A 19,222-nucleotide genomic window follows, 5' to 3' on the forward strand; every position below is an offset into this window, starting at 1 on the left:
AAAGAAAGAAAGAAAGAAAGAAAGAAAGAAAGAAAGAAAGAAAGAAAGAAAAGAAAAAAAGAAAAAAGAAAAGAAAGGAAAAAGAAAGAAACTTCCCCAACATTTCACTCCTCGACCTAACAATTATCTTTGAGATAATTCCAACCCTCGGTTTTCAAAAGAAGAAACCAAAGCTCAGAAGCTAAGTAACTTGCCAAAAGTCTCACAGTAAATAAGAGATGGAGGCAGGACACAAATCCCAGTTTTTATTACAACATTGCCCTCAACTCTGTGCAACCTATCAGATTTGATGACCTCATTTGTCTTCTACTTAACTTGACCCTTTGCAGACTATGACAGCAGATGCCATCCCTACTACACTTCAACTTTCTAGACACCAGTTTAGTTCTGCTTTGAGCTCTAATCATTCCTTCTTTTTCCTGAGTTCCTCCTTTCTCCCTCTACCCTTAAATTTAATTCCCGGGGGTTCTGCCATAGCCTTCTTACTCTATTTTCTCTCCCTGGGCAATTTCATTCAATCCCATGGTTTGAAGAACTATCATCTATAAGTCCCAATGATTCCTAATTGTACCTATAACCTTAACCTTTTTCCTGAGCTCCATATAAAATAATCAATTACCTATAAACCATACCACCTGGATGTCACTTGCCTCAACAAAGCCAAAAGCAAATCCATCGTTTTCTACATAAACCTACTACTCCAATTCTTATGTTTCTTATCTTGCTTAAAACACCAACATCTAACCAGTTGCCTGGACCCCTCCTCCCACTCCCCACTATGCAAATCTTGTCAGTCTACTCTTAAATCTTAATTATCTTTTAAATCTCTTCTTTTTCAACTCCTTTGCCACAATTTTATGTAGTGCAGGCCTTTACCTCTTTCCTATATTAGAACATATCCTAATCAATTCCATGTCTTCAGCCTTGCTCTCTCCAATCCATTCTATATTACCAAAAAAAAAAAAAAGTGTTCTAAAATGCAAAGCCTCCAGAGGCTTTCCGTGTTGCATATAAGATAAAGTCCCAAACTCCATAATGTTGCATACAAAATATTTCATAATTATCCCTCCCTCACATAAACACTACGTCCCTTTTTCAGGCATATAGCACTATTTGCAGTCCCTAAAGGTACCAACTTGTTTCTCTCTTCTTATCTTTGCATGTGAAGAGTCCTTTCCCAATACATTCTCAAAGCAAATTGTTACTAAAATTTATAATGCATTATGATTTGTACCTACCTTCACTGCAGTCCTTAGTATGTTAAGATTATTTACGTGTGCGTACTCTTTTGAACCAAGAGCTCCTAGAGAAAAACTGCATCTTTGCAGCCCCAAGATTTGACAAGTAATTAGCACAGAGTATGAGCTTAACATGTATGAAATAAATTTACTTTCCTCTTGCATTTCAATGCAACTATTTCCAACTGCCTATTACCCAACTCAGATGGTACAGTAGGCAGAATATGGCCTCCCAAACATGTCCACATCCTCATCCTCAGAACCTATGTATGTTATGCTACATACAAGGGGAATTAAGATGCAGATAGAATTAAGACTGTTCATCAGCTAAATATGTGTTGCCTGCTACATTGAGAATTTCAGCCTAACTTCAGATCATACAAACAAGTTACCTTCAAGCAGAAAATATGCTAATCACATATACCATTTGCCAGCCTCTAGTTTACTATTTCATTCTTCTGCTTTTTAAATTAAGAATATATTTTGCTTATTATTATTTATAAACAAATAATCCAATTTAAAAATAAGCAGACGACCTGAGTAGACATTTTTCCAAGGAAGACATACAGATGGCCAACAGACATATGAAAAGAAACTCAACATCACTAATCATCAAGGAAATGAATATCAACACAATGAGATATCACCTCACACTAGTCAGAATGGCTAGTATCAAAAAGACAAGAAATAACAAGTGTTGGCAAGGATGTGGAAGAAAGGGAACCCTTGTAAATTGCTGGTAGGAATGTAAATTGGTGCAGTCACTGTGGAAAACAGTATGGAGGTTCCTCAAAAAAATAAAAAATTAAAAGTAGAAATACCATACAACTTCCACTTCTGAGTATTTACCAGAAAAAAACAAAAACACTAATTTTCTGAAAAGTTATATGCACCCTTATGTTCAATGCATCATTGCCAAGACATAGAAGCAACCTAAGTGCACATCAGCAGATGAATGGATCAAGAAGATGTGATATAAATAGATACATACATACATACACACACATATGCATATAGCGGAATATTACTCAGCCATCAAAAAGGATGAGATCTTGCCATTTGCAACAATATGGATGGACCTAGAGGGTATTATACTAAGTGAAATAAGTCATACAGAAAAAGGCAAGTTACCATATGATTTCACTTATATGTGGAATCTAAAACAAAACAAAACAAATGAACAAACAAAATAAAAAATAGACTCATAAATACAAAGAACAAACTGGTGGTTGCCAGAGAATGGGGGCAGGGAGGCAAAATAGGTGAAGGGGATTAAGAGATATAAATTTACAATTATAAAACAAAGAAGTCACTGGGATGAAAAGTACACTATAGGGAATATAGTCAACAATATTGCAATAACTTTGTATGGTGACAGATGGTAACTACACTTAGCTTGGAGAGTCTTTTGTAATGCACACAATCGTCAAATCACTATGTTGTACACCTAAAACTAATTTAATGTTGTATGTCAATTATGCTTCAATTAAAAAAAGAGTATGTTTTGCTTTATAGTTCTTTATCTCAACATTTACTTTTTTTCATCACCTTGATGATTTATTTCTACTTTAATTTGTCTCCTACCTCTTTTGACTTTAAACAACCTGTACCTTGCAGTTCATCAAGGTCCCATTTGGTAAATTAGTACTTTACAACATTTAAATAAAATTCGATAATTCTAAAAAAAAAGTTTTCTTTTATTTCCTTCAACTCAACATATTTATTAAGCAACCACTCTGAGCAAGGCACTACTGAATGGAATGCAGAGTTGCATATAGAGGTGGCAAGCAAAGATAACACAAAATCATGAAACACCAGGTAAGTGCCATAAAAAAAGGAACCAACAAAGTACCGTGGAGGGTCCAAGAATGGGGAGATTAAATTCTGTGATGGGATACAGGGAGGGTTCATGGTAATGGTGGCATTTAAGAAGAACACTGAAAAATGGATGGGGATCTAAATGCCTTTGTTACCTGTACTAAGGTACATGTGGCAGTTTTATAATACAGGTCCAAAATTCTTTGATTTGCCTCCCATCAAATGGGGAAGGGAGGATGTCTATATCTCCTCCCTTGAATCTGTGCTCTGTTACCATTTAACCAAGAGAATATAGGTGCCCCAGTTTTCCGGACTACTTTCTGTCTCTTGGGCTGCTTGCTCTTAGAACCCAGTCACCACATTGGAGCAAGTCCAACTGACCCCATGAGAGAAGTCTATGTGGAGAGGAACTAAGTGCCAGCACCAACTTGTCAGCCATGTGTATAAGCCATCTTGGTAGTATATCTTCCAGGCCCAATCAGGTAGCTCCAAGAGATGTGAGGCAGACATGAACAATCTTTACCAAACTTGCCAACACTGCAAATTCATGAGCAAAACAAATTAATATTGTTCTAAGCCACTAAGTTTTGGGGTGGCTTGTTATATAATAGATAACTGTAACAGTATAGATATGACACTTAAGTAAAGAACACCGCAAAAAAGTGAATTATCTGTTTTACCAGTGTTTTACTGTTTTACCAGTGTTTTCCAGATTTTCTTAATCAGACATACATCCCCCAAAACAGCGAAATATGAAGTATCATTCCCTCTGCTATCAAGATCAAAAAAGATTAGTGATTTCTACTTTAATCTTTCATATACGCCATGGAACACAAGTGAGTAAACTCTAAAAACCTACTTAATAAATTATAATCCATTTTCTAGAGCCATTAAATTTTTCTGCAATACTTACTGATTTCAAATTTAGCTGTGCGAGAATAGAATTGACTTTTCTTTTGTTAATTTCATTAGTAGAGATGTAGGGTTATGTACAAAGGTAAAAAAGAATGCATATATAGCTTCCTTTGAAACAAATATAGGAGAGTCTGTTAAGGATTTATAGTCATAACCTAATCCTAGAACCTTGCCATTAAGGATAACTGCACCTTTTCAAGTTCAAGCATCCCACTCTGAAACCACAGTTACCTTTCCAGATTAATTCCTCTATTATTCTTTCAATTCCAAGAGGATCTATGATCCACTGTTATTAAAGGGGTCAGCAAACTTTTTTTGTAAAGTGTTAGATAGTAAATATTTTAGGCTTTGCAGACCACATACAGTTTCTCTTGCATATTCTTATTCTTCTTTCTTATTTTTTAGAACACTTGAAAAATGTAAAACCAGTTCTAAGGTCAAGAGCCATATTAAACAGATCTTGTAGTTTGCAGACCCCTATATTAATACTACCAACACCTCTGACTGTCCATCATCCTCCTCTCATGTCCTTATTTCCCTCATGATCATCTTAGATCCCATAATACATTGTTATAATCACTCCCTTGTGAACAATTTCACCTCCCTTGCCCCTTTATCACTTCATTTAATCCATTAGGTAAAACCCCAACCTTGGTTTAAACCAACTCTCTTCCTACTCCACGCCTGTACCCATACAGCTAAACACAACTGGAAAGCATGCACAACCATGCTTTAAATTCATGACTGTCACCTAACTTACTTACTCTTTCTTTCCTTCTTCTTTCTTTTCTTCCTTCCTTCCTTCCTTTCCTTTCTTTCTTTTTCTTCCTTCCTTCCTTCCTTCTTCTTCTCCTTCTTTGTAAGTAGGGCTCCACACTGGGCGTGGAGCCCAACGTGGAGCTTGAACTCATGACCTTGAGATCAACACCTGAGCTGAGACCAAGAGTCGGATGCTTAACCAACTGAGCCACCCAGGTGCCCCAAATTCATGACTGTTAACTTTAAGTGGACATTAGTGTCCCCTGGCATTCCTACATTTTCCTAATCCATTTACTCTCTCACCCCCCAGAGATTTATTTTATATATTCTCTTCAGGCCCCCAACAACATCTTCCCCATTCTCACTCTCATTTAGAATACAGATACAATCAAAAGACAATTCCCACCACTTACCTGTATCTGCCCATGTTCTCTGTCTTCACTCCTTACTATTGACGAACTATGCACACTCCCATCAAAAGCTAACCCCCACACTTGTACACTAAATCCTATCCCTTCTTGCCTCCTTATGGACAGTCTTCCATCAACTGTGTCCACTCTTTCCATCATCAATTATTATGTGTCTTCTAGGCCATTCCCAGTAGCATACAAACATGCTATTTCTTTCATACAGCCTATGTTCACCCACATACACATAATCTTTCCCCATCCAGCTACCCATTTTTCCATTCCCTCTTATTCAAAGAATAGTCTCTTTTGTCTCCAACTTCTCTACTCCCTTATTTTCTTAAGCCCACTGTAATCAGGCTCTTGCCCTCATTCTTCCACCAAAACCTTTATTTTCAAGGTCACTATGGACCTCAACATTGTTAAAATCAATGTTCAATTCTCGACTCTCAACTAAATGGCAGTATTTCTCATAGGTGATCACTACTTCGAAACACTGTCTTTAATTAGCATCCAGGACCCCACATTCTCCAGGATTTGCTCTCACTGACCATTTCTCAGTTTCTCTTTATGGTTCCTCTTCATTACTCTCAACATCTTAAGGTTAGAGTGCTCCAGGGCAGTCTTGGTCCTTTTCTCTTTTTTCTCCATGTTTACATCCTTGGTAATCTCACAGTTTTAATACCAACCACATATTGATGATACCCAGATTAAATCTCCAACCCAGATAATTCCTGTTTGCCAGACTTATATTCTACTGCTTCCTTAAAATATCTACTTGAATGTCTGGCATCTCAAATGTACATGTCCAAAATGAAACCCTGTTCTTCACCACATCACCTCAAACTTCCCTTTTCCCTAAAAAGTGTTCCTCTTGCAATTTATAACATCTTGGTAAATGACAATTCCATCTTCGCAGTTACTCAGGCCAAAATCCTAAGTTATCTCTGATTCCTCCTTCTCCCACCCCATATCCAATCCATCAGGAAATCTTCTGGGTTCGAACTTCAAAATATATGCAGAATCTGACTACTTCTTAAACCACCTCCACTGTTACTGAAGGTCCAAGGTCCAAGCCAACATCAATGCTTTCCTAGATTACTACAATAGGTTCCCAAGTAGTCTCCCTGCTTCTACCTTTGCTCCCTTTACAGCCTCAATAGAGTAACCTTCCCTTTAAAACATAATTTAGATCATGTCAATCCTCTGCTCAAAACAAAAACCAAATTTTTTTAAAGTAATTGAAAACTGAAATTCTTACAATGGTCTACACTCGATAGGGCCCTACATGGTATGATCCTTTCTTTCCTCTCTTACTGCCCCTCCTACTAGTCTTCCCATTGTTCAATCCAGTGCAGCCATACTGGTCTTGTTATTCCCAGAGCAATCTGGGCCTGCTGTCTACTCAGTCTTTGCACTTGCCAATTCCTCTGTCTGCAATGTTCTCCCTTCAGATATCTGCATGGCTCATTCCCTCACTTCTTTCATATCTTTGGTCAATTTATCAATGTGGCTTTCCCTGATAACCCTTATTTAAAACTTCAACCCACGCACCTTACCCAAGGCACTCCCTATTCTGCATTATTTCATTTTCCTCCATCTAACATTTTATATATAAATATATATATATGGCTATTTCACACACACACACACACACACACACACACACACACACAGTTTTTGTTTGTTTTGTTCCCTATTATGTCCCCAGGGCCTAAAACAATGCCTGGCAAAGAGCACACACTCAAGTAAACATTTATTGAAAAAAATAATAATAATAAAATAAAAAATAAATCAGAGATTAGTACACAGAAGTCAAATTTATTCCTGCAGGGCAATTAAAACTTTGAAAAGAAATGTAATCTCTTACCAACCCCAAATATCTCAATTTCTTTTTTTTCTAGAATCTATTCAGAAAATTACACTGGCAAATACCATTTTTTCATTAAATCCAAACTTTATTACTTTTTTTTTTTTTAGTAGGCTCTACGCCAAGCATGGAGCCCAACACAGGGCTTGAACTCATGACCCTGAGATCAAGACCTGAGCTGAGATCAAGAGTTGGACATTTAACAGACAATGCCACACAGGCACACCCCCAAACTTCATTACTTTTTAATCTGCTAAGGACAAAGCCTTCCCGACTCTCAGTCTATGATTCCTACAGAACTAGAATAAATGCTCAACACCGAAGTACGATATCATTCTATTAAATGTAAATATGTATATATACACATATACCTACCTTTTATGTCCATTTATTCCTTCATATCAAATGATAACACTGATTTTCTAAGATTAAGCAACCACTAATAAAAATTCCTTATAAAAAGGGGTCAGGACTGTACTGTCAAGGTCATGGAAAACAAGGAGAGTCTGAGAAACTGGCACAGCCAAAAAGCCTAAGACATGTCAACTAAATGTAATATGGTATCCTGGATGAGATCCTGAAACAGAAAAAGGACATGAGATAAAAAACTAAGGAAATCTGAATAAACTATGGACTTTAAGTTAATAATAGTGAATCAATAGTGGTTCATTAATTTTAACAAATGTACTATGTTAATGTAAGATGTCGGAAGCTTGGTACAAGGGTATATGGGAATTCTTTGTACTACCTTTGCAATTTTTCTATAAATCTAAAAATATTCTAAAAGATTAACTTTATTAAAAAGGAGGAGATGGTCAGGTTAGTATTGTGTCCAGTAAATATCACACTCCTTTTAGTGCTAAACCTAAGCAAATCGAAGAACACTATTCTCAAATTTTATAATCAATCTCAGTATAATATATATCATTAGCACTAAGTAATAAAAAATAAAAGATACCTTATACACATGAATCACAGTTCTGGTTCAGCAATCATGCAAGAGAGCTAGTAAAATAAGTACATATATATATTTTACTAGCTTTCTTGCATTACACACACACACATATTTAGTACTTTTTCCCCTCTTTCTATTTCAGTTCAGAAACAGGGAAAAGACAAGAAAAGGAGGAAGAGAGAGGGAGAGAGGAGAAGGAGGGGAAGGAAAGAAAGAATGAATGAACAATGGTTCAAGCAAAGACATAAATATTTGACTAAATTCACAGGAACACAGAACTTAAACATAAATAGAATGTATGACTAAGTCACCTACAAAATGATAGGAACCTAAAAGAGATCTGAAAAGATTAAACAACAAAACTCAATTATAATTCTCAAAAAGTAGAATGAAGTTGAGATATAGTTTAGAATTTTTTAAAATTTTTTTTTTTTTTTTTTTTTATTTTTGAGAGAGAGAGAATGACAGAGAGAGAATGAGAGGGGTGAGGGTCAGAGGGAGAAGCAGACTCCCTGCCGAGCAGGGAGCCCGATGCGGGACTCGATCCCGGGACTCCAGGATCATGACCTGAGCCGAAGGCAGTCGCTTAACCAACTGAGCCACCCAGGCGCCCCTAGAATTTTTTTAAATAAGGAAAAAATTTCGAACACCAATTAATTACTTACAGACCTGGAAGAACTAGTAATACTAGAATAGGACACTCCAGAAGAAATATTTTTTAAAGAAAAAAAAGCTTACAAGCTTAAGGTAAAAAACCATATTATATTCATCTCTGTATTCTCCATGATGTTTGCACCTAAGAATTATTTAAAACATCTTTTAAATAAACAATTCATTTATATTATAGCTAAGGGTTAATTTTCCCTAAAAGGATATCCAAAAGCAGTGCCACAGGAATCAAGAGCAGAGAGACCAGCAATGGTTTTTCTATAACTACAATATGACATCAGAAGGAAAAAAATGTATTTGGGTTTCAAAAGCTTCTAAAGAAAAATGAATTTAATTCTTCAAGGAAATTATGTTCCCTAAATATTAATAAATACTTAAGAATGTCAGTAAAGAGGTCATATGTCTTTTTTTAAATGAGAGAACAGATTTTTTTAAGTAACAGCAACAGCTTTCTGCAAAATATCACATTTTTAAAATATATTTCCTCAAGTAAAATAAAGTATTTTTGAAAAGTAAGTGCCAGTTATACAAAATACCATAAAAATTATAGAAACCTGGCCTATGGACCACTCTTTTTAAAATTACTAGAAAGTATAAATTATAGAAAAATTTAAACAGATTATGAAGGCAGGAGTTTCAGTGCAAGTATCTAATTTATTTTAATCATATGTAAACTTTTACATTCATCAAAACATCAGGCTTATATTTCTATAAACCAAATCCTACTCACAGAAAATGGGAGTGGGTGGGATTCTTCCCATATAGCTCTGCCAATCAGAAAACCTAAAACTATTATGGCTTATTTAGTACCCATGGTCTTTGTGGACATTTATAAAAGAATTGACTTCTCCAAGTTCTAAATGTCATTCTAACACTATAAACCAAGTTACAATTCTGATGATTTATAAGAATAAAAGTTACATTTTTAAAAATAATATATTCTATATTACCACAAATGCCTTATAAACTATATTATTATATTCTAGAGAAGAGAACAAAGAGGAAAGCCAATGCAAACTCAAAAATATCTTTTCACATGTCAGTCTTAGAATTACTTCATGTAGCCACTTAAAATAATGACTTTTTAACTTTTACATAATATTTAATGATATAATAATGATGGTTTCTCTAATAATCTGGTAATAAAACTTCAAAAAGAGAGTTAATGTTATTATATAGCAGTAATTCCATTTTTTTCTAAATTATTAGAAATTCAAAATTTCTAAATTATGTTATCTTCCTAAAGTATTTAGAAGAAACTTCAAGCTTGACAAAAATCTTCATTAAATTCCTCAAAAATAAATCATAAAAATGTAAGAATTTTTTAAAGATTTATTTATTTATTTGAGAGAGAAAGAGAGAGTGAGAGCATGGAGGGGAGGGGCAGAAGGATAGGGAGAGAGAAACTTAAGCAGACTCCATACTGAGTGTAGAGCCCGGAAGCTGGGCTCAATATCACGACCCTGAGATCATGACCTGAGCCAAAATCAAGAGTCGGATGCTTAACCAACTGAGCCACCGAGGTGCCCCTGTAAGAATTTTCACAAGGTATTCTAAGAGATTCTTATTTGAAAGGGGAAAAAAACCTTACAAAATACTGGTGAAATTGTTTAAATTTCAAAAGCTTAAAACCAATTACATATTTAATCTCAACAGATAACATCTTTACTTTTCAACATATTCCTGAAAAATCAAAATGAAATATATTTATTGCCATCCACTCCAAGTCATAACCCATGTTACCAAACATGAATTCATATAAAAGCATTCTACGTAAGTTTTTACACACCTCTATCACACTTTTGAACTCACTTGGATAAATATGGATCTTTCCAACAGCAGCAGCAGTTTCTACAAAGTTATTTACCTTGTCCAGGTCTTGCAGTTACAGCTGCTCCAGCAGATGGCGGCTCAAACTCCTGTCAATTACGATAACATTATTACAGTGACCTAATATAATGCACTATTTATAATAAAATAGCAGTGATATAACAGCCTTACCTTTGCTTTCTTTGAGTCTGGATCAAACCTTTCAAGAATTAATTTAGCCGTTTTATAAGTTTCTTTTTCCATGACCTCTTCAAGCTACGAACAAAAATTTCCATAAATTGTCACACTTTAAAACATACACAACTTATTTTTGTAAGTCCTATTCCAAAAGTGTTCAAGTACAATGCTTAAACAGCATATAATATATCCAGATAGCATCAAAGACTTCCTACGTTCAAATAATTAAAATCCAGATTTTAAAATGGCTTCTAACCTCTAATATGTTACTTGTATTTAACAGCTTTACTGCAAGGAAATACCAAATACTGCTAATTGTTTACATATAATGAGGAGAATAATTACATGCACCAACTTTAATAATGGAATGTGCAAAAATCTATCAGCCTTCATTATTGGAAGTTATTAGACATGACAAGCAAATGACAGGCAATTCCTCAGATTTATTTCCTCATAGCACTTAATGCTATTAATTTAAAGAAGGTCGTTAGCCAAGAGCTTTACAAAATAAAATCTCTGTGCCAATTAACTGCTGTCAGCATCGATTTTAGATTATTTATTAGCAGAAGCAATTAGCTTGCTGCAAATGCAGTGAAAACTCACTAACTGGGAGAACAGCCATGGAATTTGCTCAAATGACTTTAAAAGCTGAAGCTCCCCCTTTTTTACTTAGATTCAAACAACTTTAGAGGGAAAGAAACCATAGTAAGAATTTAAGTAAAAATTTAACTGAGTTCTATACACACACTAGGGACTATAATTAAAACAGTTCATTATTATGGCATTTTATTTACAATACACTCAAGCCACTCTATGGCTTAATACAGGGTTTAATTTAAAAAGCAATAACTAGTAAACTATCATTTTAGCAGCTATGGCCCAGTATCAGAAAAAGTTTAATTTTAGTACAAGACAGTTGTATTATGATGAATAGCTAATGTGTAGAAGAAAATGCTTTGTAAAAACTGGAATAGGACCTTTTCCTTCTCAGTGGCCCCTGATAGCCACTTAGATTCATTAAATGTCATATTTATTCAAAAGGTCATTTCTTTTAGAATACAACACAGAGCACATTTACCAAGTTAAAAAATAGAGTTAAAAATATGCTACCCAATAGTAGTTAATGGATTCCTCATTAAAAACTCAATTCAACATTTAAGAAGCTAAGTGCTTAGATGAATGATTTAACCTTGGTTTAGTGAAACTAAACATTTTCCTAATTATTTCAAAACTATGATAAATTCTCAAAACAAGTAAGTTTAATGTTCTGATGTAAAGGAAAGGTTTGCAGTGTCACTTTAGAGTTGAGAAAAACTGGGAATCAAGATAGAAAAAGGACATAGCATATATCCCTAAATCTACATAGTCTATATGGAATCTACATGGAATATCAATGAACTAAATCCCTGATCTCTACAAATTAATTTTTGATGTTTTAGACCAATGTTGTGGCAAAAGAACTTTATGGAATGATAGAAATGGTTTTTATCTTCACAATACAGTAACCACTAAGCCATATGTGACAAATGTTGCTTGTGCAACTGAGGGATGCAATTGTAGTTTTATTCCATTTTAAACAATGTAAATTTAAAAGATACATGGGGCTTTTGGCCACTGATGTGGACAGCACAGTTCTAGATGAAGATGACTGCTAGACTTAAAAAGATTAGATAACACTGTGATTTTTAAAACAACACAGAAAACTCAAAACCAAAATGCAATTTCATCAAATGATTGCAACACTTGGTACATCATTCAGCAAGTATTCATGTTTATGTCTATGTTCATGTAAAGTATCTTCAATAAAGTCATTTTTTAAAGCATTAAAAGATGTAAATATATTCTCCTTTTCTTTAGCACTTCTAACAAAAATTTTTCACATAATAGCTTAATTAACACATGTATCCATACAATATTTTAAGTGAATAACTTCTTTTAAATAGAGACATTCTGACCAGTGTAGAAAACATAAACTTTAAACTCTGAAGTCAGAAAAAATCTGGGTTCAAAGCACATCTCCATTCTTAATTACCTAGAAAGACTGAGCAATTCCACTGCCCTCGGTTTCTCTTTTTGTAAAGCAGATACACTAATATTTTCTTCATAGCACTGTTAGGCACTTTAAATATAATAAGATAAGATAAAGAGCCTATAACAGTACCTAACACAATAACACATAATCTTTAGTGATAACCCAATTATTCAGAATGGGTCTGAAAACAGCAGTGTTTCCAAATACCCAACATATTCATCCCAGGATTCAGGAATGAAATATTACATTCTCAGAATTCCCTTAGAAGTTGCTTTGTGTTTTTCATAATTTTTTTTTAATTTTAAATAGTAATGAATGATATAAAGATGAGTGAATTGTTCTTCTGTGATACATTATACCAAAAGTTTCAGGGCTTTTTATTTAAAAAAGAAAATAATAAACAGTTTATTATGAATCAATATTTTGACAAGATTATATATTTCAATAACGTAAAAATTATTTCTACTTGATATAGACATTTTATCAGAGATAACACTAAAAGAAGGGAACATTAATACAAATGTCAGAAAAAAATTTTTAATTTTAATAGGTAATCCTACAAATATTTAATATTTAAATTATCATTCTTGAAATAAAATTTTAAAACACACAAAACATCAATTGCTCTATCCAATATTCTTGATCTTTGCTTTGTGGCAAATATTCTAGATGTAGAAAAATTTCTTTTGTTACATATTGACTGGTCAAATTATTAGGAGTGTGCCCCAAAGCATCTTCAATTCAAAGTGTTAGGGTACACATTGCATTATTTAAACTCATCTTTTTTACAATGATGAAAATACTGTCTGCTTACCCTGATTTTGGTTATACTGCTGAAATCAATATTGTTTTTACTAGTTCAGATTTTACATCATTTTCTGATTTCACATAGGAGTATTCCAAAATAATAGTCACATCTTTTCTCTCTGTATTTCTTCTGTTAAAGTATTTACAAAGATCTGTAGCCTACAGTGAATATTCAAATACTGGAAAATGGCAGCAAACGTTATTGGGTAATATAAAAATATAACATTTGAAACTTCCAGACTAGTGAAGTCAACAGCCCTACACAGAATTACATGCTGAACTTGCTAATTTAAGGACTTCTTTTGCTTCTAAAATTTATTTCATGGGATGTCATTCACAGGACTGTACATAAAATATACCATGTGTATAAGCTTATTGTTACTTATTTGCAAGAATAACTCACCATTAACAAGAAACGGGGCCCATAAAACATAATATGGCCACAAAAGCAAGACTGACTAATTAGATTGTAAGACTTCTCTACTGCATGCTCCTGTCCTGTTCCCACAAATGTCCACATTAACCTATAGCTCAGCATGTCAGTATTTCTTGCTCTTTCTTTCAACTGGCATTAGTGGATTCCTTTGAACCAGTAACATTTGTAGTTAATTGTTAGGCTATAATACTCAGAGAATTATAACACTTCCTCCCATGTTCCTAATTTCTCAACTGATTTTTCTCAGGATTCAGAAAAACATAAATTCCTGAGAAATGCCAGAAAGGAATTACCACATAGAAATACTATTCTTAAGGGGCACCTGGGTACCTCAGTCAGTTGAGCTCAGTAAGTCGACTCTTGGTTTCCACTCAGGTCATGATTTCAGGGTCATGAGACCCAGTCCCACCTCTGGAGCCTGCTAGAGATTCTCTCCCTTCCCTTCCCTCTCCTCTCCCTCCTCCCTGATCGTCTCCCACCCCCCACCCCCCCTTGTGCACTAGCACACACTCTCTGAAATAAATAAATAAAATCTAAAAAAAAAAAAAAAAACAGAAATACTATTCTTGGAAAAGTACAGCATTTTCATGAACCCACTTAAATTTCGACTCGTGTTTTGATGGATCTTGATTTTGAACTGTTTTGATGGAATGTTCACGGATGCAAAGGGATTATCTATTAAACAGTAATTTTTTTTTTTTAAAGCTGAATTTTTTTTTGAGTAGCAAAATGTACACATCTAAACTAGGGAGTTTTGGGGCGCCTGGGTGGCTCAGTTAGTTAAGCGGCTGCCTTCGGCTCAGGTCATGATCCTGGGGTCCTGGGATCGAGCCCCGCATCAGGCTCCCTACTCCGCAGGAAGCCTGCTTCTCCCTCTCCCTCTGCCTGCCTCTCTGCCTACTTGTTCTCTCTCTATCTCTCTGTCAAATAAATAAATAAAATCTTTAAAAAAATAAAAAAATAAAAAAATAAACTAGGGAGTTTTTTAGATAATTAAAGATTAATTCTTAGTTTTATTTTAATAAATAAATACATTAAGTTTTTGATTTAAAACATTGTCAAGATACTAATTTTCCTAATTTAACTTTTTAATCAATTAATAATTCACGTTCATTCTTACAAATTACACTTACACAAATTACAAATTATATTACAAATCTATTCAGAATAAAGAGATACATCCCTAAGAAAACCACCTTTAATAAATGTCAAGTAGTAAATGTAATTTGTATTCATTTTGTTATTGAAAGAGGAGGGATAGGAGCTGGATAATTTTAGACTGATAGTTATTTTCCTACAGGCATTTCAATAATAAAAGTATTTTTAAAGCTAAAAAATGTAGAGTTTAAACTTAAATATCCATGAACAAGATCAATTTGATTACATTTAGCTTTTGTTCAAAAGTAGTGCCCCTTCTTTTTCCTCTCATTACCAGCACAATGATCAGCAAGCACCATACTCCTTACTAACTCACCCTTAACACCTATTGTTCTAAACAAAGTGTAAAGCAACTCAAACAAAGCAGCTCTATTAAGAGCTTGAGTAATAAAGGCCAGGGACTAGTTTCCAGTAGCAACAGTCATAACCAACAACAGTCAAGTCAATGCAAATTGTATTCCCTAATTAATAAAATGAGTTGAAGCAGCCAACTTATTTTTCTTTAATCATACTGCAAGATACATGACACACTAAACTATTCGGTAATATTGACGCCTCTTGAACCATTTAGATGTAGACAACTGTTGACCCTGAACTGAATTTTCCAACTGTGAGGCCCAGATGAAGCAGCTTTATGTTGTGATTCCTTCAAGGGCTATTAAAGAAGAAGTAAATAGCTTGGCTAGTCTTTTCACAGAGTTCCAAGTCGGCTCTGTTACTTATTAAGTTTTTGCCCAATCACCTGTTCTCCAAGATTCTGCTTTCTGGTCATGTGATAGCACTGATACTGGGTCAGCTTCTCTTCACTTAAATTTTTTTTAAATTTTCTTCTTTTTTGTCTTCCTCCTTCTATTTTCTACTTTAATAAAAATTTCTCCATTTTGGTACAAGTGGGGCTTGGCTCCGATCACCTCTATCAGCTCTTCTTTTTATCACATCAGCAAACCAAGCCAATCACATCACAACTTCTATATTACTGAGAACCACTAGTATTTCCTCACTTTGAATTTCTGGCTGTTACATAATGCATGGAATGCAAGAAATATAATAAGAAATAAGGGAATATTTCTGTTTCAGGACCATTAAAAATGTCAATGCAATGTTGATAATAACTCACAGACCACTGAAGAAGCTCAAAGAGGAAATCCTCTCAGAATTAAAGTTCCTTTATTTTTCAAGCACTTAAACCCTCAAGACCAGTGTCTTTTATTACCAATTCACAAAACAATTTTTTTTTAAGCTCTAGGCCCAATATGGGGGGTTGAACTCATAACTCGAAGATCAAGACCAACCAAGCCAGCCAGGCGCCCTCACAGAACAATTTTTACATTAATCTTAACCTTCATAATTTTTATTAGTTTCATACATAATTGTTACTTATTACATGTTACACTAAAATACATTGATCATATGCATCTGATTAAATTTCATTAAATAAGTTTCTACATAACAAGCCATTGTTATCAATTATCATTTTCATACTTCAAAAATAATTACGTAAAAAAGCATATGTAAATTCAAGTCAAACACAAGTTCAATTCACTTATTAGAGAGTATTATAAAACCCTCTAAATATCTAGGGCTCTTCTTCTCTTATGCTTGGCTCCCTTTCCAAACATCTGAAGGACACATCTATCTGACCCCACAAGATACCCATGTGATCAGACCTGCTGATAGAAAATGAAAGAAAAAAAAAATTCTTTCTTTCCCCCTTCCTTCAGCCTTTTCATGTTAAATTTGACTTTTACAACCAATCTTCTTGATTCCCTCTCTCCTAGCCTTACCTAGCCTTATTGTGTCCAGAAAACCTGAGAAGTGACATATGTAGATGGATGATCCTTTTTAAAACCCTAATAATCAATCTGGATACCTACCTTTTTACCCTCTGCCTCATTTAATCCTCCAATGATTCATTTACTTGCCTCTCAGTTTCCAACTGCAAAGATTCTCAGATTCAAAAAAAGTCCACATAACTACTTTTCCTGTCAATCATTATTTTTTTTTTTAAGATTTTATTTATTTATTTGAGAGAGAGAGAATGAGAGACAGAGACATGAGAGGGAGGAGGGTCAGAGGGAGAAGCAGACTCCCCGCCGAGCAGGGAGCCCGATGCAGGACTCGATCCCGGGACTCCAGGATCATGACCTGAGCCGAAGGCAGTCGTTTAACCAACTGAGCCACCCAGGCGCCCTCCTGTCAATCATTATTAACTAGCAAAAATATTCATAATTCAGCTTCATCATTAAAATGCTATCTAACAGCATACTTGTTACTTGGATGGTCATACTGTATAACAGATAAACACTGTTTATTCAGTTCTTATGTATTTGTTTTATATAAATTAATTTTAAATAAGTTAACTTACTATTTTTTTCTTCTGGGATTTTAAATCATCCAGAGCTTCATCTAGAAAACAAGATTTAAATCAAAGCTAAATCAGATATTAAGATACTTAGATACCTTAAAAATAGTATGCCAAATAATATATATTAAGCAACCATAAGAAAACTTTCTTACCTTAGAATTTCTCCTGATGTGTACAGATAAAAATTATCTCAATCTTTATACATATATATTTCATATTGTTGCATATATATTACAAAGCTAAGTAGGGAAAAATTGACTTTATATAGAATAAAACAACTTTCTTTTTTTTTTTTTAAAGATTTTATTTATTTGACACAGAGAGACACAGCGGGAGAGGGAACACAAGCAGGGGGAGTGGGAGAGGGAGAAGCAGGCTCCCCGTGGAGCAGGGAGCTGGATGCAGGGCTCGATCCCAGGACTCTGGGATCATGACCTGAGTCGAAGGCAGACGCTTAACGACTGAGCCACTCAGGCACCCCACAGAATAAAACAACTTCCAAAATTTAAAAAGACCTAAACATTTTATCAAATAGAATAAGTAATTATTAATTTTTAAATTTATAAATAAAATTATTACTTCTTCATTAAAGTTCTAGAGTAGCAAACATCTGAATACCCAAATCAAAGCATATTATTTATGTAAAAATCCAAATACAAACTTATACAAAGATTTTACTATAATTTTTCAAAATATTTTAGTTTTTAATGTGTTAGCCGACTTACTACTAAAGGGAAAAAAAAAAAAGTCTGCTAACATCTATTTAAAGAGAATAGTCATCTACAGTTAGAGAAGACCAACCAAATATTTATCCCTTAATCCAGAAGTCAGCAAACTTTTTCTATAAAGGGCTGGACAGTAAATATTTTAGGCATTATGGGCCAAAAGGCAAAACCAATCAGTACTTTTAAAGCAAAAGAGTAAACAAATTTCCACAAGTCTTTATTGAGAAAATTCAAATGCAATAATAATTGAGCTCAATTTTTTGTAACATAGGTCTATCACTGAAAAGAACAGAATTATTTTCTTTTGGTGAGTAGATAATATTTCACTTAAATGAGGTTCAAAGTTAGTGTTCCCTATCATCAAAACTGATTGCAAATATTAATATGTTAATGTTGATCTGTCATACAATTTGACACATCTGATTTTTGAAAATGTTTTTTCACACATATAGCTACTGCTAAATACTGAAATCAATCCTCAAGCACATGATTTTAATTGAGTATTCATTGTTTGGAAGGCATTTATAGAATTCTTTAATTCTTCTATTGATATTTGCCTTTTCTTATCATTATGTTGCACGTTAATCACTTCCAACTGAAGATAAGTGGAAGCCCCTCAACTGTACAGTTAAAATGGATTTTGAAATATGGAAATTTCCTTTGTACTTCTTGAAGTCTGAAAATCACTGCTGGATTGCTTCTCTTTTGGCTAAGATCAAGTGTGAAAAACACCGCTGGAACTATCGTTTGAGCTTGGATCATGTACTTGCTGCAAATTTCTGGGGGGAATGGAGATCTTGCTTCTTGTTTTAACTTTTCACAGTCTTTTTTAAAAATTACTTTGTGCCATTACAATGATATTTGTTTTCTAATTGACTTTATAGCAGTATAAGTTTTGCACATAAGGACTGTTTTGTCTTGCAATCTTAGGTTGAATTCATTAAGAATCATTATCAAGTCTGCAGCAAAAGCTAATTTTCCAAAGCCAGTCAGCATTCAATCACAATGGTTGAAGGTGATTCTTTTCATGTAGAAATATTACACTCTAGGCCCTGAGCTCA

The 19,222-nt window shown here is 34.1% G+C and overlaps 1 protein-coding gene across 3 annotated transcripts in view; it reads right to left on the reverse strand.

The window, feature by feature from the left end:
• Positions 1 to 19,222, reverse strand: part of LNPK (lunapark, ER junction formation factor) — a 78,530-nt gene that overhangs the window by 25,309 nt on the left and 33,999 nt on the right. For all 3 annotated transcript variants that reach the window (XM_044913336.1, XM_021703366.1, XM_021703365.2), the window contains 3 exons: positions 17,437 to 17,477; positions 10,633 to 10,716; positions 10,499 to 10,550 (listed from right to left, as the gene is read on the reverse strand). In XM_044913336.1, the coding sequence (XP_044769271.1) occupies positions 10,499 to 10,550; positions 10,633 to 10,716; positions 17,437 to 17,477 (177 nt within the window). The remainder of the gene's footprint in view (positions 1 to 10,498; positions 10,551 to 10,632; positions 10,717 to 17,436; positions 17,478 to 19,222) is intronic.

This window comes from Neomonachus schauinslandi, chromosome 3, assembly GCF_002201575.2.
Source record: "Neomonachus schauinslandi chromosome 3, ASM220157v2, whole genome shotgun sequence".
NCBI lineage: Eukaryota > Metazoa > Chordata > Mammalia > Carnivora > Phocidae > Neomonachus > Neomonachus schauinslandi.